Source organism: Chelonus insularis, unplaced genomic scaffold (genome assembly GCF_013357705.1).
Source record: "Chelonus insularis isolate UGA/USDA-ARS -01 unplaced genomic scaffold, ASM1335770v1 contig_18_pilon, whole genome shotgun sequence".
Lineage (NCBI taxonomy): Eukaryota > Metazoa > Arthropoda > Insecta > Hymenoptera > Braconidae > Chelonus > Chelonus insularis.
In genome coordinates this window covers 24,422-47,084 of record NW_023276419.1, presented here as the reverse complement: position 1 = coordinate 47,084, position 22,663 = coordinate 24,422, and the positions used below count along the sequence as shown (strand labels likewise).

Sequence of the window (22,663 nt, the reverse complement as noted above, 5' to 3'; positions counted from 1 at the left end):
TAATTAAAAAATATTTTATAGAGTAATGCTATTATCTACACTATGTATGTATACATATAATGTATCACAATATCTATAGTTCCATTACCGAGAAAAAAAAGATAGATCCCCACTCTCTTTTCTCTTTCTCTCTCCAACATTGGCTCTCCCCACTTAAAATCAAAGATGTACAATACAGTACCGGACATAAATGCTATGTGATTTTCTATAAGACGGTATAGAAAAATCACATGTATAACCTTTAAAAAATTAAACAGCATTTATGTCCGGTACTGTATAACATTCAAAAAATTATACAGCATTTATGTCCAGTGCTGTACCTATAGAGATGTGAATTTACCGGTAATAGAAAATTCGGTAATTACCACGTAAAATTACCGGTATCTGACGGTATTCTGACGTCAAAAAATTCTGAATGTAAAATTTACCGTCAAGCCGTCGGTCAGCGTAATTACCGTAAATTACCGGTCATTCGCATCTATATAGATGAATATGATGAGCTTTTTACCGAGGAAATGGCTTGCTTTCGAACTTGCTTGCCAATTTGCTTAAGTTAATTTTGCTTTTTGCACTTGTTAATTTAAAACTAATTAATTATTATAAGATGAAAAAAAAATTTTGTAATTTGTAATAAAAAAAATATTTTACATTTTTGACTGTTAGGACAGAAATAATAAATATATTGAAAATTATTATAAACGTTTATTTAGTTAAGTTTTTGGTACATTTTTTTTTATAAAATAGATAATCCTTCGTTATTACATATTATAAAGAATTTGACTTTTTTAACTTTTATGTAAATTATTTATGAAAAAATAAAACCATATAATCTATAGTTTCTATCAACTAGTAATATCACATAATAATTGACATATTTCATTAGGAAATAACAAGTCTAATACTGATTCAATTCCATCAACATCACTAATTAGTCTTGAGTAAATTCTTCTTCTAAAAATTCAACTTCTTCATGCTCAGCACAAATTTCACTTATTTCATCCTCTCCTTTATTACTTTCCTCATCTTCTTCCCATTCTTCTTCTGTATTTTTTGGTGAAGGATTAAGTAATTTTAAATTTCTTGCAATGTATGTTATTTTTCCAGCTCTATCGATACTTAACTTATTTCTTTTAGATGAATGAATCCATCCTTGTGTACTAAAGGAACGCTCGGTTGCAGCTGATGTTGCAGGTAAAGTCAATATAGCCACAGCTATTTTGCTCAACGAAGATTTTTGGCAAATACTTTGCCACCATTGACATGCTGAAGTGATTATACTTGCTCGCTTAACGTAGTCGTAACTCCACATACTTGATTCTGACACATAATCTGTTAAATCTTTTAATACCTTATCACTATTTAGATTTAATTTATCACCAAGATTTATAATTAATTGATGAGCTTCAACCATTTCTGACCTATTTAAATTTTTTCCTTTTAATTGAGGATCAAGTAAGTTAGCTGCATAATGTATGGGCCGTAGAGCCATAGTTTTACGATTTTCTAAACAAGTATAGTTAGGTTGGGTTAGGTTGCAGAGGTAATGCAGAGAAATGTTTATATATTGATTTGTTCTCCCCCATTGCACCAAGTTCTCAATGAAAATCCTTATCTACAAATTGAATTTTCTTATATTAAATATTATCAGTATTTTTAATAAACAAATAAAAATGAAAATATATACCTGATAGAACAAATAAACAGTTGTATGCCGTTGGGAATTCTAAACTGTGATTGGACATGTATTAACCAATCAGAGATCAGCATTTTTCTGACCGGTATGGTAAAACAGGCTTGGTCATTGACGCGTTTTTTACCGGTAATTTACGGTAAATTTACCCGTCAATTACCGATTCACATCTCTACCTCCAAGTAAAGACTATACATGATGCTATATTGTAGTATAGTCGGAGAGTTCCTCATGTGCTTTTGTACGCTTGCGCAGTAGCCAAAAATTTGGCAAAAGGGGTAAGTAATCAGTGGTGGAGAGCCTGAAAGCATTGAAGCAACTGAGGAACTCTTTTCTCAGTCCGACTATATTATATAGATTGTGTTCCAATATTTTTGTATAAATTTTTTTTTTTTTTTTTCGTTTTTGTGATCGCTGGTTTGTAAACATGATTACATTTACTTCTCATTAATATTAATATGTTCTCCTGAATTACTTTATTCAATTAAAAAACAATATTCGATGAATAAAATAGAACAAAAGTTTTATGTTAGCAATAAATTTGATTTGTCAGATTCTATGGAAAAATCTAATATTATTTATGTATAACATTCATACGAACCTTGACTCTTGTTATATATCCCTGTTAATTCTATAAATCCTCAATTCGTCAGTATTTTAACTGTTAAAACTTTTTCTGTTATCTGTATGAAATCAGTGATGTGTCAAACAAGGTTTTGATTGAATTTAAGATATTCTGCTTGTCTTCATCATTTTTAGCTATTATTTTTACATTGGTCACTCTAAGTGTTCTGTAGAGTCATATTTTTCAATTATATGAGTTCGTTTTATTATTAATAACCTAGTATTTATCTCTATTATATTTATAAATTTTTTTCCTTTTTTTTTTTTTTTACACTAATCTATTTTTTTAATCAATTTTTTGCAGTAAAAATGATGCCAAAAATAAATCAATCAGATCCAGTATTGTCTTATATGGATGGAGTTCAAGTAAAAATAGCTGAAGCTTATAAACCACCACGAAAAATAACTCTTCCTATTGCTTATAATAATAACAGTAAACTTCCAGATATTACAAAATATTGTTATGATGTCAATTTAGAAAAATCAGTTTTAAATAAGGTAATTCAAGTGAATAGTTAATTTTTATTATTTTTTTTAAAAAAATCCGTTGATGATCAGATTAAAATTTATTATGATATTCTATTTATTCTTAGTTAAAAGACTGGCGTATGGTTAAGTTGACCCAACATGAATCTTGGCAAACTCGTATGGCGGAAAAAAAAAAAAAGAAGAAAGAGCAGTTGAATAATTCTCCTGTCCATTCAGTACTATCATCCACAGTTAAAATTTCTATTCCTCAAACCACAATACTCATTCCTGAACCTCTATCTTTACAAGCAAAAGGTTTTCATAATGATGATTGCAACGTGAAAATTAATGGGTTAGATTATTCAGATTTTGACAATGACACTAGTAGTCCTTTTGATAATATGGAATTGAAGACCATAAATGAAATGGAAGAGCTTGCACGAGTATGTATAAATTTTTTCAATAATCATATTGAATAACAGTCATTCTAAACGATTTTTAATGATAATTCTTTGATGATCACTAGGTTTTACAGCCGACATCAGCGTGGATACCTTCAACAAGAATAGAAAATATATTAAAAGAATTAAATCTCGAAAGTAAATCAGAAAATCATGGAGATGAACAAATGAATAAACTTAATGTAAGAGAAGACAAAACAGATCGTAATATTTCAAATGGTCAGCAAGAGTTAAATCAACAAAACATTTCTATAATTGTCAAAGAACTACAAAAAGAATTAGATTGCCTTCGCATGAAAGTAAGTTAATTGAAATAGCTTATTTGTTTTAAGAACTTCTAATATTAAGAAAATTGAAAAAAATTAATTTGTTATTAGAATTGGAAGTCTTGGACAGATTTAGAAAGTTCAGAATGTGATACAGATCCAAATTTCAATTGCCTAAATATTAATCCATCAACAGAGTCTACAATATCAGGATTTAGTAATGAACATGAAAAATTAGCCGAACATTTAAGTGATATGGGATTTCCTTTACGTCGTGTCATTCAAGCCATCAATAATCTTGGAGGAGAAGATAAGAAAGTAGTTGAATATCTATTAGCTGTTCAGTATCTTGAGGAATCAGGAATTTCAAGTGATGATGCTGAAAGTGCATTGTCTCTTAACAATTATGACCAAGAAAAAGCAAAAAAATACCATGAAAATTTGTGTACGTTAATGAATTTCGGATTTACTAAAGATAAATCTTCGCAAGCACTTCTTGAATGTGATAATGACCGTGATAAAGCTCTTGATTTGCTATGCACGTAATACTTGATTGTTGCTATTTCTTGTATGATAATTGACAACATAATGGTAGCTTTTTACTATCATTTTTTAAATAATGTTAATAGATTTTAAATATATCTGAATATTGATCACAATCAATATTAAATATTTCATTGATCTTTACCACATACGTCTACACACACGTACTAAAAATATATTATATTTCATTGTTCATAGTTGCTTTTTACATCTTTAGTAAAACATTCCTATTGAAAAAATGTGACATCCGACAGATCTTTGGTACCTTTCCAATGAGAAACAACACATTTTGATAGGAAAAGTATAGAAATTTTAGACTGTCTGAAGAAGTCTAACAGGAAAAAATTAATTTAAATTAGAATTTAGAATGCAGTTAGTAACCCTAAAATATCCAGATTCTTCCTATTAACCAAACTGGGTCGGACAATAACAATTTGAAATGAAATTTCAGGAGGTAATAGAATAGGAAAATTTTTTATAGAAAATTTAGTTCAAGACATAAGTAGAAAAAAGAATTATTAAATAGGATAATATGACATAGGAAATATTTAGCAATTGTATCATATTATAAAAAACATATTGTCGAACTGAGAAAAGAGTCCCTCAGTTGCTACAATGCTTTCGGGCCCCCCACCACTGATTTTCTACCCCTTATACCATGTTTTTTACTACTGCGCAAGCGCACAAGAACACATGAAGAGCATCTGAGGTACTCTCTTCTCAGTCCGACTATAATGATTTAACATGGCGGATTACATTTAGCATGGGCGTTTTAACCAATCATCATGTTCCGAGATGATCACATGATTTACATATAATTTGATTGGGTAATTTTAAATTGATATACAGCTAATTTTAAGTCATACTCTTAAAATTACTATAGTTACATTGAAATGACTATAGTCAATTCTGATTTGTCAACAAAAGTGTAGATGTGATAATAATCGGATTCTGAATTGTTGTTGTTCGCCTAAAAATTGTGAATTTATCGCCAAAAAGTGCATTTTGCAGTGATATCACTGCAAAATGCACTTTGATGATTATATAAAACTAATAATGAAGTTACTTTTAAACAAATATAATAAAATTAAATTATTCTGTTCATATTACCTGAGTGAATATACTGATTAATTACACCTTTGATTGGATTTTTTTCACAGAGAAATCTTGATGATTGCATATAAATCACAGTAATTTAGTACTCAGGTGATATCTTGGCTATAAATAATTTAATGACAATGAGTTGTAATTGATTAACAATAAAATTAATATCATCAAAGCAAAAGAAATATTTATTTAATTTTATTGTTAATCAATTACAACTCATTGTCATTAAATTATTTATAGCCAAGATATCACCTGAGTACTAAATTACTGTGATTTATATACAATCATCAAGATTTCTCTGTGAAAAAAATCCAATCAAAGGTGTAATTAATCAGTATATTCACTCAGGTAATATGAACAGAATAATTTAATTTTGAGCCATTAAATCCCGAATTTTGCCATATCTGAACGTTTTAAGGTCCCCAGAGTCAAATACGATCAGACTCATTTCGTTTATAACAATTCCATTTGTTATAAAGAATGGAAACGGGTTCTATTCGAATTGTTTTTCCATTTTTTCCACTGGGAAGTTGGTCGTGTGGACCTTTCGGGTCGCACCCAGACCACTGATATTTTTTAATTTTTTTTTTCGACTATGATCAATAATCACTTGTTAGTAACAATGTTTAATTGTTATGGACACAATTCCATATTATTGACAATTATTATTGACTATTATAGTGTCTTTAATGCTGTTTTCTCAATCCTGACCCGAGTTTAAAATTCTTTCATTGCTGATTTTGTTTTTTAAAATTTTTTTTTTCGATGAAATATTGTCATCATATTTTCATCCAAGTATTCTAATAATTTAATATTCATATTTTTTGAGAGATTTTGAAATTTTGTCTAAAAAATTGTATAATTTATAAATTTTAAGTTACATAATTACGTGTCGAATGCAATTGGTCCCACATCGATATCATTTTTTGTTCTCGAGATAATCGAGGTGAAAAATAATTCCGAACGCACATACGTCACATTCACATACGTACATACACACACACAGACGTCCACTAGAAAACGATCGTATTCGACTCTGGGGACCTTAAAACGTTTAGATATGGCAAAATTCGGGATTCGCAAAATCGAACCCATTACTATAACACTGGGAAGTGTTTTTATTCCCACTGGGAAGTTAAAATATTCTCTTCGTAGCAAATCTGCAACAAAAAGCTGCAATAAGTATCGCGACATCATTTTGGCAAATAAACAGAGTCAAATATAAAACAAAACGTTTTTTTGAATCTTGTAACCAATTTGAAACTAATTATGAAGCTAGGAATGAGTGATATAAATTAACAAAGACCATGTTGGATGAGTGGAGTAATACTATATATCTGGAGATTAGAATCTTTTGAAGAATTTTTGAATTATTTTAGAATACGAAATACAAAATTGTTTGATTCTTTATATGATATAAATCGTTCAACGGATAAAAACATATTGCGGTTGTCAATACAATAAGTTTATTCTACTGCAGTATTATATTTCTGGAATAAACTTATTAAAGAGCAGAAAAATAGTAATATAGTAGAATGTATTCGGATGACTGTCATAGGATATTTACCAGAAGAATATTAATATATAAAAAAGAACGTACATATTGGAAGATATGCTGCAGTATCAAGGTAAAACATATTCTAATGATACTAGGACAATGGGTTCTAGATTTCTGGATGAAATTGTGAATGAGATGATTAAATATCACAAGTTGGGCTATGTTACAGACATAAATAAATACCGAAATTTATTGAATGAAACATGGCTTAGAATTACAAAATTCATCAAATGCAACGTCATAATTAGAAAATCGAGTCATTCTATACGCAATTTGCTAGCTTTAAAAGAAATAGATGTCCTCAAATTGATTTTCAATGATCTTGAAATTGAAACTGTGAGACATATTTTAGATACAAATTTAGAAGAAATTTTTAAATCTAAAAAAGAAAGAAATGATTTCAAGCGACAAATATTAATCTATCATTTACTAACCTACTTATGGTAAATATTATTGCTAAAATTTTACACAAAAATCGATTTGAAAGTCGATATTCGCTTTCATTTACTGATTTACATACTTAAATTTTCGCGGTTGCTGCTATTTTGAGAAATATTTAGCAAATTTCGAGAGAGCGAGTCCAATGCTGAGTTAAGGCTGGGTCGAAGCAGAGAAGAGAAATAGTATAGAAGAACCATGCAAATGGGAGTACTTGGACGGAAATTTTTAGTTATAGATACGTCCGTGTGATGGCAGGTCACTCGAGAATCGTCCGAATAGCTTCTGGATATAATCAGAGAAGAGAGACCAGTATAGAAGTCCAGTCCTTATGGGAGGTAAAAAATGCAGTCAGCATTTACGAACATAACCGTAAGATGGCACGCTTACCCGGCATCTGGCCGAGATAATATGAAGGGCGGAGCTTTGTTTGGTTCTCCGGTAGTAGGGAACGAAGAAAACCTGTTAATTTACTTATGATTTCTCATTAAATAATAATTACTGTTTTTTAAATAATACAAAACGTAAACTTTATTAAACATAAAATGATTTTACATATCTACTCGGCAACAGCTATGCTCCAACTGCTTCACTCCACTATCTCATCCTCTTACATAGGTGTCGCGCGATACAAATTTAGTACCAACTTAACAAAACCAGAGGAAGCAATTTCCGCAGCCCAGAGATCATATGATATAAGGCTTAAAGCGAAATTGTAAAAAAAATAGAAATGATGGAAATAGTTTCTCTTCGATAGAAAAAAACTTTTTCCGAGTTCTCAAACCCCCGAACGTGAGGAAAATCAGACTTAGATTGAGTAACCGTTTTTATAGCCACTCATTTGTAGGGAATTAAATTCTTTATCAAATAAGATAAATTTTTTTTCATTGTTTATAACAAAAAAAAAGCAAAATAAAATTAAATTACAAAAACAAAGAGAATTTAATCTTTAGGTAATGAGTGGCTATACCAATTATAAAAAAACTCTTATGATAACTTTTTTTTTAATATAAAAGGGGGTTAAAAAATTAAATGAAAGACTTTTTTTTGTTATAAACATTTTTTAAAAAAAAAGAAACAAAAAATATAGTTTATTTAATGGAGAATTTCAATTCTCTACAAATGAGTGGCTATAAAAACGGCCACTTAATCTGAGTCCGATTTCCCTCATATTCGGGAGATTGAGAACTTAGAAAAAAGTTCCAGTGGCATAAGTACGGGTCCAACATTTAATTTTTCATGCCTCTTCTATTTTGAAAAAAATGTTTTTATAAAACTACAATGACAGCAAATATAGCCACTCATTAGCGAAGATTGAATGCTCTTTGTTTTTGTAATTTAATTTTATTTTGCTTTTTTTCTTGTTACAAACATTTTTTTGAGAAACAAAAAATACAGTTTATTTAATGGAAAATTTTAATTCTCTACAAATGAGTGGCTATAAATATGGTTATGATATTTGGCTATACATATGCCTGTAAGGTTGGGGAAAGATTCATTGTTTTTCATCGTATCTAACGAGATCCGAAACTAATTTTATTTCTTGCGCATGAAAGTAGAAATTATGAGGAATAAACTAGTTTATCAGTTCACAATTTTTGATGATGTTCACGCCATGAATACTCTCTCGTAATAAACTATCTGGGATGATAAATGCCTCTGAAAATGTTTACTGTTCATGAGCTGTTTCCAAGCACCGAGGGATTAATTTTTTCGACCTATTACAATTTTCTTATTACTGTGAGTAAGTTGCATTTACTTGTTTTCATGATTAATAATTTTTTACTTATCACGTAAACTAATCCTTCTAGTGTATTATGCGAATATGAATCATTGCATCATTTGTAAAATATATTTGACACCCGAATTTCGTAGTGAGAACATACAACCTATTTAAGGAGATGTCATAAACGATTATAAGCTGCAAAATATTCTAATCCTCTTTACAAGTAGATGCACAGTTTTCTGAGAAACATTTTTTTTTTTACAAATTTTTAAAGCAAGAGCCAGAGAAGATGATGACAGACGATAAGAATACATTTTAAGCCGGCAAACTGTAACGCGTAAAAAATGTCTACACGGAGAGAAATATATAGTAAAAATTGCTATAAATTTGTCGGTAATCTGCATATATCTAATACTCCTATATTGCTAGTTCCCGTAAGTGGGCGCGTGGCCTATGAAGTGAGACAGAAAATGAATATGTCTGTCTCTTTCATGTCAGAGAATTCTCTGTCAGAGAATTGGCAATTGGAGAAGGGCAAGCCACCTCCCTTTCACAACTTAAAATTAAGTTATAGTAAGTAAGTTTGTGTATGCTTCGTAGCTCAGCGGTAGAGATGTGAATCGGTAATTGACGGGTAAATTTACCGTAAATTACCGGTAAAAAACGCGTCAATGACCAAGCCTGTTTTACCATACCGGTCAGAAAAATGCTGATCTCTGATTGGTTAATACATGTCCAATCACAGTTTAGAATTCCCAACGGCATACAACTGTTTATTTGTTCTATCAGGTATATATTTTCATTTTTATTTGTTTATTAAAAATACTGATAATATTTAATATAAGAAAATTCAATTTGTAGATAAAGATTTTCATTGAGAACTTGGTGCAATGGGGGAGAACAAATCAATATATAAACATTTCTCTGCATTACCTCTGCAACCTAACCAAAAATCGTATTCATGTAACTATTGCAAGAAAAAGTATGCAGAAAACATTACTCGCATGCGAAAACATCTTTATAAAGAGTGTAGAAGTTGTCTTCAAGACTTACGGAAACTTTTAAAACCATGTAAACCTCGTAAACGAAATAATTCTCATCTAAACAGCACAGACGACTCATTTACTATTGAAGATTTGAATGAAGCAGACAATAGAGCAAGTACTTCAATGATTTCAAATGAAAATTTACCAAATAATATAAGTGTTTGTAGCAATAACTATAAAAAAAATACAATCGATAGTTTTTGTGATAAAATGTCAAAAAAAGATGAAGATTCTCTACAAGAACTACTTGAAGAAGCGATTTATGCATCTGGTACACCATTATGCCTTATATATTTCTGAAAAAATAGGAAGTGTTATTGATGCTTTGGGAATTAAAAAAGTTATCGGAATTTGTACAGATAATTGTGCTGCAATGAAAAGTGCTTGGACTTTGATAGATCAAAAGTATAATGTCGACAAATTGTATTGTTATGGTTGTGCTGCTCACATTCTTAACCTACTCATGAAAGATATTGGTAGTCAAGCAACTGTTGAAACTTTGGTGACAAGTGCAACAGCTATTGTAAAAGGAATAAAAGAAGTACAAATAATGTCAGCGATTTTCAAAGAAATTCAATCTCAAGATGAACGTAGAGTATTTATTACCTTAAAATTACCAGCTAAGACAAGATTTGGATCTACTATAATTATGATTGACAGTCTTTGTGTTAATAAGCATAATCTTCAGGCTTTAGCAATTTCTTCAAAGGCTATTACATTATGGAAACCTGCTTCTCGTGCTCTTGTACTAAATGAAGAATTTTGGAATAATCTTCAACAAATTCTTCAATTGATGAAACCGATTGTAAAGTGGATAAATGTTTTAGAGGGTGATAACCCTTTAATAAATAAAGTACCTGAATGTTTTTATGATTTATATAATCATTTTAATAATGCATTTAATAATATTGGAAATATTTTTTCGGAAGAAGAAAAGCTGAGCATATATACTTGTTTAGAAAATCGTAAAACTATGGCTCTACGGCCCATACATTATGCAGCTAACTTACTTGATCCTCAATTAAAAGGAAAAAATTTAAATAGGTCAGAAATGGTTGAAGCTCATCAATTAATTATAAATCTTGGTGATAAATTAAATCTAAATAGTGATAAGGTATTAAAAGATTTAACAGATTATGTGTCAGAATCAAGTATGTGGAGTTACGACTACGTTAAGCGAGCAAGTATAATCACTTCAGCATGTCAATGGTGGCAAAGTATTTGCCAAAAATCTTCGTTGAGCAAAATAGCTGTGGCTATATTGACTTTACCTGCAACATCAGCTGCAACCGAGCGTTCCTTTAGTACACAAGGATGGATTCATTCATCTAAAAGAAATAAGTTAAGTATCGATAGAGCTGGAAAAATAACATACATTGCAAGAAATTTAAAATTACTTAATCCTTCACCAAAAAATACAGAAGAAGAATGGGAAGAAGATGAGGAAAGTAATAAAGGAGAGGATGAAATAAGTGAAATTTGTGCTGAGCATGAAGAAGTTGAATTTTTAGAAGAAGAATTTACTCAAGACTAATTAGTGATGTTGATGGAATTGAATCAGTATTAGACTTGTTATTTCCTAATGAAATATGTCAATTATTATGTGATATTACTAGTTGATAGAAACTATAGATTATATGGTTTTATTTTTTCATAAATAATTTACATAAAAGTTAAAAAAGTCAAATTCTTTATAATATGTAATAACGAAGGATTATCTATTTTATAAAAAAAAATGTACCAAAAACTTAACTAAATAAACGTTTATAATAATTTTCAATATATTTATTATTTCTGTCCTAACAGTCAAAAATGTAAAATATTTTTTTTATTACAAATTACAAAATTTTTTTTTCATCTTATAATAATTAATTAGTTTTAAATTAACAAGTGCAAAAAGCAAAATTAACTTAAGCAAATTGGCAAGCAAGTTCGAAAGCAAGCCATTTCCTCGGTAAAAAGCTCATCATATTCATCTATATAGATGCGAATGACCGGTAATTTACGGTAATTACGCTGACCGACGGCTTGACGGTAAATTTTACATTCAGAATTTTTTGACGTCAGAATACCGTCAGATACCGGTAATTTTACGTGGTAATTACCGAATTTTCTATTACCGGTAAATTCACATCTCTACTCAGCGGTAAAGCAAAGAATACAGACCCATAGAAGCCCAGGGCAATAGGATTTAATGTCGCAGTAGAACGCTCAGTACTAACTGCGACCACAGATGTCGCAGCAGTCCAAATGAGTAGGCTGCAGATGGAATGGCCAGCAGTCGTTGACCAAACGTCAACCGAACCAGTACTGAGTCAGTATATAGATGAATGTTTGAATTTTTAGGTGATTTAGATAGCAGAAAACAATAATAACATGGATGAAAAAATTCATTAAAAAAACAACTAGGTAAACAATGAATCAGAGCCAGGTTACATATCCGAAAATTTTCGAATATTTCCAATTAGCATATCGCATTTTAAATAATGCAAATTTTGAATAAATGACAATGGAACATGATTTTTTCATCGTTCATAATTGAGAATTTTTTTTAATATCAACATTGAAAGATAAAAAATGGCAAAATTATAAATATAAGTCTGATGAAGAATTCTGTATGATTAAAATATCGAAAAGCCGCGAATCAAGCTCGCGGGAAAATATAAGAGCGTCCATTTAAGAGAAGAAGGTGCTTGAAACATAGCTTTTCCATCTTTTAAAATCAATTACTTTCTCAATTTTTAAGATTAAGGAATAAAAATTAACAGGATAATACAGAACAGTCAAATGTATAATTCTGTATAATTAAATTATCGAAAAGCCGCGAATCAAGCTCGCGGGCAATTATGAGAGCGTCCATTTTGGGGAAAAAGGTGCTTAAAACATAGCTTTTTCATCTTTTAAAATCAATTACTTTGTCAATTATTAAGATTAACGAATAAAAATTAGCAGGATAGTACAAAATAGTATAATGTATAATTCTGTACCATCGAAATAATGAAAAGCCGCGAATCAAGCTCGCGGGCAATTATGAGAGCGTCCATTTTGGGGAAAAAGGTGCTTAAAACATAACTTTTCCAACTTTTAAAATTAATTACTTTCTCAATTTTTAAGATTAAGGAATGAAAATTAGCAGGATAATACAAAATAGTATAATGTATAATTTTGCATAATTAAATTATCGAAAAGCCGCGAATCAAGGTCGCGGGCAATTATAAGAGCGTCCATTTCAGAAAAATAGGTGCTCAAAACATAGCTTTTTCATCTTTTAAAATTAATTACTTTGCCAATATCAAGATTAAGGCGTAAAAATTGGCAGAATTATACAGAACAGTGTGATGTATTATTCTGTATAACATTATTTTAGAAATTATTATTTTTCACATATAGAATAATAATACCATAGCAACTATGGTAGTTTATGACTTAATTGAGGTTTGGTTTAGGACGAGCGGCAATACGTTTGAGTTTATTTCCTGTTCTCGATGTGAAAATACTTTTCCAGCTTACAATTTTTTTTACTGAAAACGTTGAGCATGACATAAAATATTTTCGGTCATTCTTTCCTCTACTGATTTAGTCACCTTTCGCACATGATGTTTCCAATAACTTTCCAAATTATTAAGATTAAGGAGTAAAAATTGGCAGAATTATACAAAATAGTTTAATGTATAATTCTGCATAATTAAAATAATGAAAAGCCGCGAATCAAGCTCGCGGGCAATTATAAGAGCGTCCATTCTGAGAGAAAAAGGTGCTTAAAACATAACGTTTTTTACGTAATTTCATGGAATGTAATGTAGTTTACTACTTAATGTTTTTGTTAGGTATTAGATCTTGTCTACTATGCTTGTTAAAAATTTCACTTTTATGATAGTGTTGACTACAACTCGCTCGACCGTTGCTGCCGTATTATCACTCTGTATTCGTTTATGACATTATTGAGGTGTGGATTAGGACGGCGGATGACACGTTTTCGTTTTTCCGTGCTCTCGATATTGGAATACTTTCCTTGGAGAACCGTTTTTTTTTAATGAAACGTGTTAAGCAGTAAATGAACTATATTTGGTCAGTTCTCCCTCCGGTAAAATTATTAACGAATGGAATGCACCAATTTTTCTAGCATCCACCTATTTTTCTCCCATCGGCTGGTTTTCTGAATATTCTATCAACTCCCCCTTAAAAATGTTCGTTCTATTTTCCAGAAAAATTCAGTTGCATTTCGGCTTTGGTTGATTTCGCAGCTTCCTCAACGATTTACGTTGGCTCTCTTTGTTGCTATTCTCTGCTACGTGCTTAATAATAATCTTTTCTGTGCTCATAGTGCATTTTCAGGATTTCCGGTTATCATTTACCCAGTGATATTTGCAAGATAGTGTTTAGTTCCACTACTTACTACACATTCTGGTGTATTTTTGATAATTTTTTAGGTTTTGATTTATTTCTTAGTGCTTTGTTTCTTATCACAATGGTGCAAAGTTCCACGAAGTGCGTTTATAGTGGTTGTGGAAACTCAAAGAAAAATCATCCACATTTAACATTTCATCGTTTTCCAGACAACTCTATCATGTGAGTATTGTTTTTCTCTTCTCAAGAATGTTACGTCTATAAATTCTAATCATCTCAAGCAGAATTAATTTTAGTTTCCATTATTCTTAGTAGCCATTAGGAAACACACTGTCGTCAGACTTACGTATGTTGCTGTCTTTTGGTTTCTCAACGTAAGATCAACGTTAAACATCATATGCTGCTGCAGAAAGGAAGCAGAATTACGTAAGGCTGTCGAAAATTCTGACGTCTGATCTTGACTACTAGGGCTGTTTCTACTTCAATAACATTTTTGTATTTTTTTATTTAAACAGGAGTAAGTGTTGGATTGAACGATGTGGCAATTCCAATCTCGCAACTCTGGAGCTCAAAAAGTTGCGCACCCGCCGAATCTGCTCCACGCATTTTGAAGACAGTGATTTTAAACCTGGCCCTCGAAGATTGCTGTTTCCGGAATCTGTTCCAAAAATTGTAGACAATGTAAGTAATGCTGCAAATATTACTCTAGGAAGTATTAGCGTTGATTTGCGGGAAGAGTTCTATGAAGAAAATGCAGAATCGATTCCGAAGAGTTCCAATCCGTTAATAAAAAAATATAAATTAATTATTACGCGGCAAAAAAAGAAGATCAATTCTTTACGTCGTCAAATTTCAAGATTGAAAAAATCGCGAACCCATTTTTCACTCAAATCAGCCAAAAAGTATTTTAATTTTGCTGCTCCCCGAATTTTTACAAATAATAAGCAGCTATGCTTTATTAACATGCAGGTAAATCATTTAAAATCACGTAAATGGACCGAAGAAGAAAAGCAAATTGCTTTCTCCATTTACCAACGCGGGCCCAAAGCGTATAGATTTTTGCGCGATGAATTAAATATTACCCTTCCGTGCTTGACCCTAATTCATACGTGGCTGAACAATATTGACGTTACTACTGGATTCGATCCTGCATTTTTTTCTCTACTCCGTAAGAAAGTCGAAAGTATGAGTGAAAATGAACGTGAATGTGTTTTGATGTGGGATGGAATGGCCATAAAAGAATCATTAGAATTTGATATCAAAAAAGACTTTGTGCACGGTGTTTAAAAAATAGCTGGTTTTATTGAAAATAATAACGATAATACTAAATTAATACAAAACGTGGCCTCTCTGGAGGGTACATCAATGTAGTGGTAATATTAATGCTAATGAGATAAATAACGTAAAGAATGATATTAAGCTACTATTACAATGCTAAAACAATCACAAGTTTATCAGGTTATCTAGAAATTTTAATCTCGATAATTTAATATAGTAAATATTTGATCTCTATGGTGGAGATGAGGGAATCAGGGGTGATACGCGAATCGATGAGAGTTGAGCAGCACGGAGTCCAACGATGGTTCTGGAGGTGGTGACGGATGGATCAGCGTTTAATTTGATGTGATTTGATTTGACTTGATTTGACTGAAAGAAAAAGAATGAAGATGCAATTCTGTCAGACTTGGATCGGACAGATCAAGATTGCTGAAGGATGTAGGAGCATCGCTTCGAAGGTTCGAAATCGTTGGTGCACAAGGAATAAGAGTGATCTGCATAGAGATCTCTGTAGAAGCCCTTTGTCTGCGTGGAGACTCTTCTACAGAACGAATAATCAAGGAAGCATATAGATCCCTGTAGAAGCACTTAGTCTGCATGGAGACCCTTCTACGGAACTAATAGCGGATTGATCTGCGTGGAGATCTCTGCAGAAGCACTTAGTCTCTGTGGAGACTCTTCTGCAGAACTTATGAATGGATTGTTAACAAACTCTTACTTTGACTGAAGATGGTTTGCTGCAGAATCCTCAACGAAGAACCTGGATCAGCTGATGAGTGGTTATCGGGAATTCCCAGTTGACGATGATAACAGCAACCTGGACCACGTCGTGGGAAGATGGTAATCAGCTTTCAGGTAGTTCCAGAAGAAGCTCGATCGCAAGGCAGAAGGTGTCACAGACGTATCGCAGGAACAACTCACTTCACACAATACCCAGAACAACGACAATTCAACGATAGACTGAAAAAGCAAAGTCCGCGATCCCCCAACGAAAGCGAAAAGGAATCTGTGCAAGATCAAGAAGGACTGGCCCTTGTCTTCCTTGATTTTTGTAGCTCTTCCTCAAGGAGGGAGAACATGGGCGTGGTGGGGTGAGATAAGCATTGGGTGGGTGAAGGAGGTGGAAAGGATTTTCTCACGCCAGCGATAATAAAAAAAAGGTTGGGAAAATCCTTTCGCCAGATTTTGGATTTGAAGTTTTATTGGAAATTTCCCTTTCAATTTTTTCCTTGGTTTTATTGCCAGGACATCTGGAAGGGTTTCGGGGACTCAACATGTGGCTCGCTCATATAAATTTTTGAAACTCGTAATTTTTAATATACGAGCCATTTTTTATTATTCAACACACGGGTACGTAGATTTAGGTTCATTAGGTCGCACTAATGATGTTGCAAAATTAACCTTAGTTTTTATGTTACGCGGATTAACTTCATCGTGGAAGCAACCGAGAGCTATTTTTTTTTCGCGTGAGAATGTCAAAGGTAATATCTTGAAATACCTTGTAAATGAATGTATTGAAAATGTATTTTCGATCGGTTTAAAAATTAAATTCATGGTATGCGATCAAGCACAGACCAATTGCAGTGTGTTCAAATCATTAGGGATATCATTAGATAAATTTTATTATGAGTGGAATGATGAGAGAATCTACTGCGGCTATGATAGTCCACATATGTGGAAGTGTTTCCGTAATTTATTATATAAACACGATTTTATTTTAAATGGAGAGATTATTTCATGGGGTGCAATTCGTGAATTATTTGATATCGAAAAATACAACGTCGCGAGAGCATATCATAAATTAACTAGTCGTCATCTGGATCCGGGCCCGATGGAAAAAATGAGTGTGAAATTAGCGACACAGGTTTTCAGCCATACAGTAGCGTCAGACTTGAAAGCTGGCTATTGTACTGGCGAATTGAAACATCCCGCATGTAAAGCTACCGTGGAATTTATTGAGAGAATGAATTGTATAATTGATTGTATGAATGCGAAAAGTATATGTGATAATAATATGTATCGTGCCGGGTTATGCAAATTGCGTGATTTCGTCGAAAGATACTTGATAAGTTCGTGTGAATGGCTTTCAAGTTTATCTCTGGCTAACGCTGCCAAAGCTCCTCCCTCTTTTACCAATATGATAATTACAATTAATAGTACCTTAGAGCTTTGGAAAGAATTACAAAATCGTAATGTAGAATATTTAATGACAGCTAATTTACAGCAGGATCCATTAGAGAATTTATTTGGATATTGGCGTGGATCCTGCGGAAATAATTCAAATCCATCAGCAAAAAGAGTGATGAGCTGTGCGCAACGATCTATGGTATATAACGTTGGTAAAGCTCCTGAAGGAGCGAATTGCGAAGAAGATAAAAACGAATTGTTGTTAAAAAATACAAGTATCGATACGCCGGTAGAACTGAATGATAATAATAGATTTATTGTGGCCAATAGTGATGTAATTTGTTCTGATATGCTTTGCGATAATGAAGTCTTCAATGATACTAAGCGCGATGAATTGTAGATTTATTAGGATTTTCATTAGAATTGTGTGTTATACGATATATTGCGGGATATCTTGCTTATCGCCTGTATAAGCAGCAAAAGCGTGAATTATCTGAAATTGATAGAGACAATAAGATTAAGAAGTGTAGTTGTACAGTTCGTCTAATTAAAGACAACAGCGATCTGGAGGTGGCATCAGAAATTTTAATCAATATGAAGGCGTATAGCACTATTAACGATAAAGAATTAGGAAACCTTAAAGCACCCGATGACCAATTTTTCGCGATAATAAATTACGGATGCATGATGTTTAAAAACATAATAATACCTGCGTTTTACAGGAAACAACCGCGAACAAAATTTGTTAGAATCTTCAATCAGTGGGTCATAAAAAATCATAAAGGATGGATGGATGAGTTCTGCTCAAAACATTATGAATTTATAGTGAATGTTTTTAGCAGAATGATGATATTTTATAACTTAAAATGGCTGTCAGCGGAAATGCGTGAATGTTCAAAGCACAAGCGATCAAATAGCACATACGAAAAAAATCAAAAATTGAAAAAACTGAGGAATGAATGAGAAAAATAGTAAGAGTAGAAGTAGGTAAAATATTGTAGTAAGAAAGCATACATAATTGCAGCAAAATGAAAATGAAGTGAACACGCAATCCTTCCAGTCGCGAAATTCCAATCATCGTTATGGAACATGGACTATACCTACAGGGGAAACCATGAAAAAAAAAATGCACCTATCATTCTACCTCATGGGTGGTGCGGAAAAGAATGAAAATGATATAAATATAATTCGCGGCTTTTCATTATTTTAATCATAAAGAATTATACATCAGAGTGTCATTCATAATTCTGCGGATTTTTATTTTTTAATCTTGATAATTGAAGTAGTTATAAATTTTAAAAGATGGAAAAGTTATGTTTTAAGCACCTTTTTCCCCAAAATGGACGCTCTCATAATTGCCCGCGAGCTTGATTCGCGGCTTTTCATTATTTTAATCATACAGAATTACACATTTGACTGTTCTGTATTATTATGCTAATTTTCATTCGTTAATCTTGATAATTGACAAAGTAATCGATTTTAAAAGATGAAAAAGCTATGTTTTAAGCACTTTGTCCCTTACAATGGACGCTCTTATAATTGCCCGCGACCTTGATTCGCGGCTTTTCGATATTTTAATTATGCAGAATTATACATTATACTATTTTGTACTATCCTGCTAATTTTCATTCCTTAATCTTAAAAATTGAGAAAGTAATTAATTTTAAAAGATGGAAAAGTTATGTTTTGAGCACCTTTTCCCCCAAAATGGACGCTCTCATATTTTCCCGCGAGCTTGATTCGCGGCTTTTCATTATTTTAATCATACAGAATTCTACATCAGACTTATATTTATAATTTTGCCATTTTTTATCTTTCAATGTTGATATTAAAAAAAATTCTCAATTATGAACGATGAAAAAATCATGTTTCATTGTCATTTATTCGAAATTTGCATTATTTAAAATTCGATATGCTAATTGGAAATATTCGAGAATTTCGGATATGTAACCTGGCTCTGATTCATTGTTTACCTAGTTGTTTTTTTAATGAATTTTTTCATCCATGTTATTATTGTTTTCTGCTATCTAAATCACCTAAAAATTCAAACATTCATCTACATACTGACTCAGTACTGGTTCGGTTGACGTTTGGTCAACGACTGCTGGCCATTCCATCTGCAGCCTACTCATTTGGACTGCTGCGACATTTGTGGTCGCAGTTAGTACTGAGCGTTCTACTGCGACATTAAATCCTATTGCCCTGGGCTTCTATGGGTCTGTATTCTTTGGGTAAAGCTCCCGACTCCGGCAGTGAGTCTCGGGTGTTCAAATCTTCTCCTTCATTCTTTTCTTTTATCTATTATTATTATTAGTAGAATAACTTCAATTAATAATTGTTCAAACATGTATAATAATTAAATCATTTATATATAATAATTGAATATCTAATTTCAAAGGTATTTCTATATATTATTTCTTTGTAAATAAATTTATAATAAATAAAATAATCTAAACTTATAAGAACAAATTAATTTTTATTGTTCAATAATTGTAATTCAATTCGATGACTATAAATAATATTTTTAAATACCAGTACAAATTATATTGTTTTATAAAAATTACAATTGAAAGTTTTTGGAGAATTGAAATTTTGAAGTCTTTTCCCCAAGCTGCCCCAACTCTTTGAGTTTGACACAACATCCACAGTAATAGAATCACATGTAATAAATGCGAAAAATAATAATTAAGTCAATTATTGTTCCTTTAAATTATTATTTTTGTATTAGATTTTACAAACTACATACTAATCACTTTTGTACATCACCACAATAGTTGACATTGCTCTTCTATTTTTTAATTATATATAAATGTGATGATGATAAATAAATATTCATGATTATTAATTTAAAAAAAAATTTTTTTCCTGTCTATATTTTAATGACAATTATTATACACTAAATACAATTAAAATGTGATAATGATAATTATACATAGTATACAAGCTATTGGATTTTAAATATCTTTATTTAATAATTTTAAAGTTTACTGTATAAAAGATGTAGCATTCATGAGCTCTGAAATTAATTTTAAACAATTTACAAATAGAAATGTTTTTTTTCTTTGTTAATGAAAAAAGATTTTATTTCATTTTTTTAAAATGAAGTTTGCATATTCTACTTCTTATAAGCACCTTCATTCAAATGAACAACATATTTGAAACAGGCATTTTAGAAAAAATGGGGAATTGATGAAAGGATATAAGGAAATAAAAAACTAAGATAAAAAAAATAATATTTAACAATAAATAATTTATTATTTACACATACCAGTATACCAAATTATACATTATTAAACTTATTGGTGTTTAAATAATACGAGTTTTGTATATTTTTGTCTTATACAATGATCCTTCTCGGACATTTTTTTGGCTTCATAATGTAACCGAGTATTTAAATATAATTCGATAACGTATTTGCAAAGTTGCGATCGATGATTATCCAAAATATCTTGTGATAAAATGTGTTCATTCATGATTTTATTGTCAAATTGCATCCCTATGTTGTTAAATATTTTATTTATTAAAAATTGTTTAATTGAAGGTTTACTTATTTCCGATTGATATTTTCTGATAATCTGTTCGCAAACTTTGCCAATAGCCATTACATCCTTTGATGGTGTTATATATGGTCCGCGATTTTTTATTTGCGATAATAAAGGCATTGTGCCTTTAGTAGCGTCGCCTTTTAATTGTATAATACAAACTTGACATTTTACAATTTTTTTTGTTAATTTATATGCAATAAATCCGGAAATATATAATACAACGTTTTCAACAAAAGCTGATAATTCCCAATTTATTTGTACACGTAAATATTTATAAATATAATAATTATTATTAACATTGAATTGATTCTGAAATGGCTTTGAAATTAAATATAAATAAAAAATTTCAATATTTAAATACTATAATTATTAATGAAGTCAATTAAAATATATAAAAAATTGGATGTAGCATGTAAAACAGACGCTACTTCATATGCAAAATGACGCTATTCTATTTGCAAGGGATGCTATCTCATTTCTTGTACAAATTGAAATGCTATCTAATGCGCACGCTCCATTCACGATCATGCACACAAGTCGCAGCGTATAATAAGTGAGACAAACGGATATATGTCTGCACCGTAATGTTTAAGTCTCTCTCCCTATACCGACTAGCAATATAGGAGTATTACATATATGGTAATCTGGTGACATCTCAGCGTTATAGTAAAAATTACTACACTGCATAGTAAAATTTCCTATACTGCGAAAATTTACTGCGCCATCTAACGGTAGCGCGCGAATTAAAATAAAAAATAATAGTTTTTATTAATTTTATTACTTAAAAATAGTATTTTAGGAATGAAGCCCAAAAAAATTCACAAAATTAATGGAATATAAATTATTTATTTTTTTAGAAAATGATCCTATAAATAAATACTTTAATATGAATGAAAATTCTATTTTTGTTACATCCAAATTTTAACAAAGTATTTTCTACCATCATAAATTGTTACTTCATGTGTTATTTTACTGCTAAAAAAATCATCTCCATCCAATATTTCACGGGTGCACTTATAACTATAAATCTGATACGCATTTAATTTATTATCATAAAAAATATCATTATAATTTTTAACTAATACGAAAACTTTGTCATTGTATATAATAATTAAAGTTATCTTATAAAATAATGGGCCATCTTCGGATGGTATCATCACAATATCATTAATTTCAATTTTATTTCCTTCAATTATAAAATAATCGGTGACAGGAATTTGTGTGCAGCTTTTTATTTCATTTGGCAGTATTTAAGAAAATTCGCACAATGCATTCAAGTTGTCTCTAACTTCAATTTTAATCAAAGAATAATCGAAACAAATCACATGAATTATCATTATTATTTTTTAAAAGTCTGTTATTTAAAATCATATGATGTTTAATTGCTATTGTACGACATACATTGATACGATTTAATGAAGTTTTTGAAGTCATTTTTG

At 30.9% G+C, this 22,663-nt stretch overlaps 4 protein-coding genes across 8 annotated transcripts; 3 read left to right on the top strand and 1 right to left on the bottom strand.

Moving 5' to 3' along the window:
- Positions 1 to 860: 860 nt before the first annotated feature.
- On the bottom strand, positions 861 to 1,827 carry LOC118064429 (uncharacterized). The gene is made up of 2 exons (XM_035079000.1): positions 1,685 to 1,827; positions 861 to 1,612 (listed from the first exon to the last, which is right to left on the bottom strand). The coding sequence occupies exon 2, from the start codon at positions 1,487 to 1,489 to the stop codon at positions 929 to 931; it is 561 nt and encodes a 186-aa protein (XP_034934891.1). The 5' UTR covers positions 1,490 to 1,612; positions 1,685 to 1,827; the 3' UTR covers positions 861 to 928.
- Positions 1,828 to 1,989: 162 nt separating this feature from the next.
- LOC118064427 (ubiquitin-associated protein 1) lies at positions 1,990 to 4,168 on the top strand. 5 transcript variants are annotated; one of them, XM_035078996.1, is made up of 5 exons: positions 1,990 to 2,107; positions 2,619 to 2,812; positions 2,908 to 3,225; positions 3,309 to 3,542; positions 3,621 to 4,168. In XM_035078996.1, exons 2-5 carry the CDS (start codon positions 2,624 to 2,626, stop codon positions 4,053 to 4,055), a joined length of 1,176 nt encoding a protein of 391 aa, XP_034934887.1. In that variant the 5' UTR covers positions 1,990 to 2,107; positions 2,619 to 2,623; the 3' UTR covers positions 4,056 to 4,168. The 5 variants fall into 5 exon arrangements, with proteins under 5 accessions (XP_034934887.1, XP_034934889.1, XP_034934888.1 ...); XM_035078998.1 differs by lacking the exon at positions 1,990 to 2,107 and adding an exon at positions 2,196 to 2,218; XM_035078997.1 differs by lacking the exon at positions 1,990 to 2,107 and adding an exon at positions 2,287 to 2,403.
- A 5,449-nt stretch (positions 4,169 to 9,617) lies between these two features.
- LOC118064414 (uncharacterized) lies at positions 9,618 to 11,529 on the top strand. Its single transcript, XM_035078978.1, has 2 exons — positions 9,618 to 9,670; positions 9,743 to 11,529. The coding sequence occupies exon 2, from the start codon at positions 10,151 to 10,153 to the stop codon at positions 11,459 to 11,461; it is 1,311 nt and encodes a 436-aa protein (XP_034934869.1). The 5' UTR covers positions 9,618 to 9,670; positions 9,743 to 10,150; the 3' UTR covers positions 11,462 to 11,529.
- Positions 11,530 to 17,104: 5,575 nt separating this feature from the next.
- Positions 17,105 to 18,079, top strand: LOC118064418 (uncharacterized). The gene has a single exon (XM_035078983.1). It carries the CDS (start codon positions 17,105 to 17,107, stop codon positions 18,077 to 18,079), a length of 975 nt encoding a protein of 324 aa, XP_034934874.1.
- Positions 18,080 to 22,663: the final 4,584 nt, after the last annotated feature.

Coding starts and splice junctions, on each gene's coding strand:
- LOC118064429 (XM_035079000.1), bottom strand. CDS start 1,489: ATGGCTCTACGGCCCATACATTATGCAGCTAACTTACTTGATCCTCAA.
- LOC118064427 (XM_035078994.1), top strand. Junction 2,813..2,907: donor AAAAATCAGTTTTAAATAAG/GTAATTCAAGTG, acceptor ATTTATTCTTAG/TTAAAAGACTGGCGTATGGT. Junction 3,226..3,308: donor AAATGGAAGAGCTTGCACGA/GTATGTATAAAT, acceptor GATGATCACTAG/GTTTTACAGCCGACATCAGC.
- LOC118064414 (XM_035078978.1), top strand. CDS start 10,151: ATGAAGATTCTCTACAAGAACTACTTGAAGAAGCGATTTATGCATCTG.
- LOC118064418 (XM_035078983.1), top strand. CDS start 17,105: ATGGTATGCGATCAAGCACAGACCAATTGCAGTGTGTTCAAATCATTA.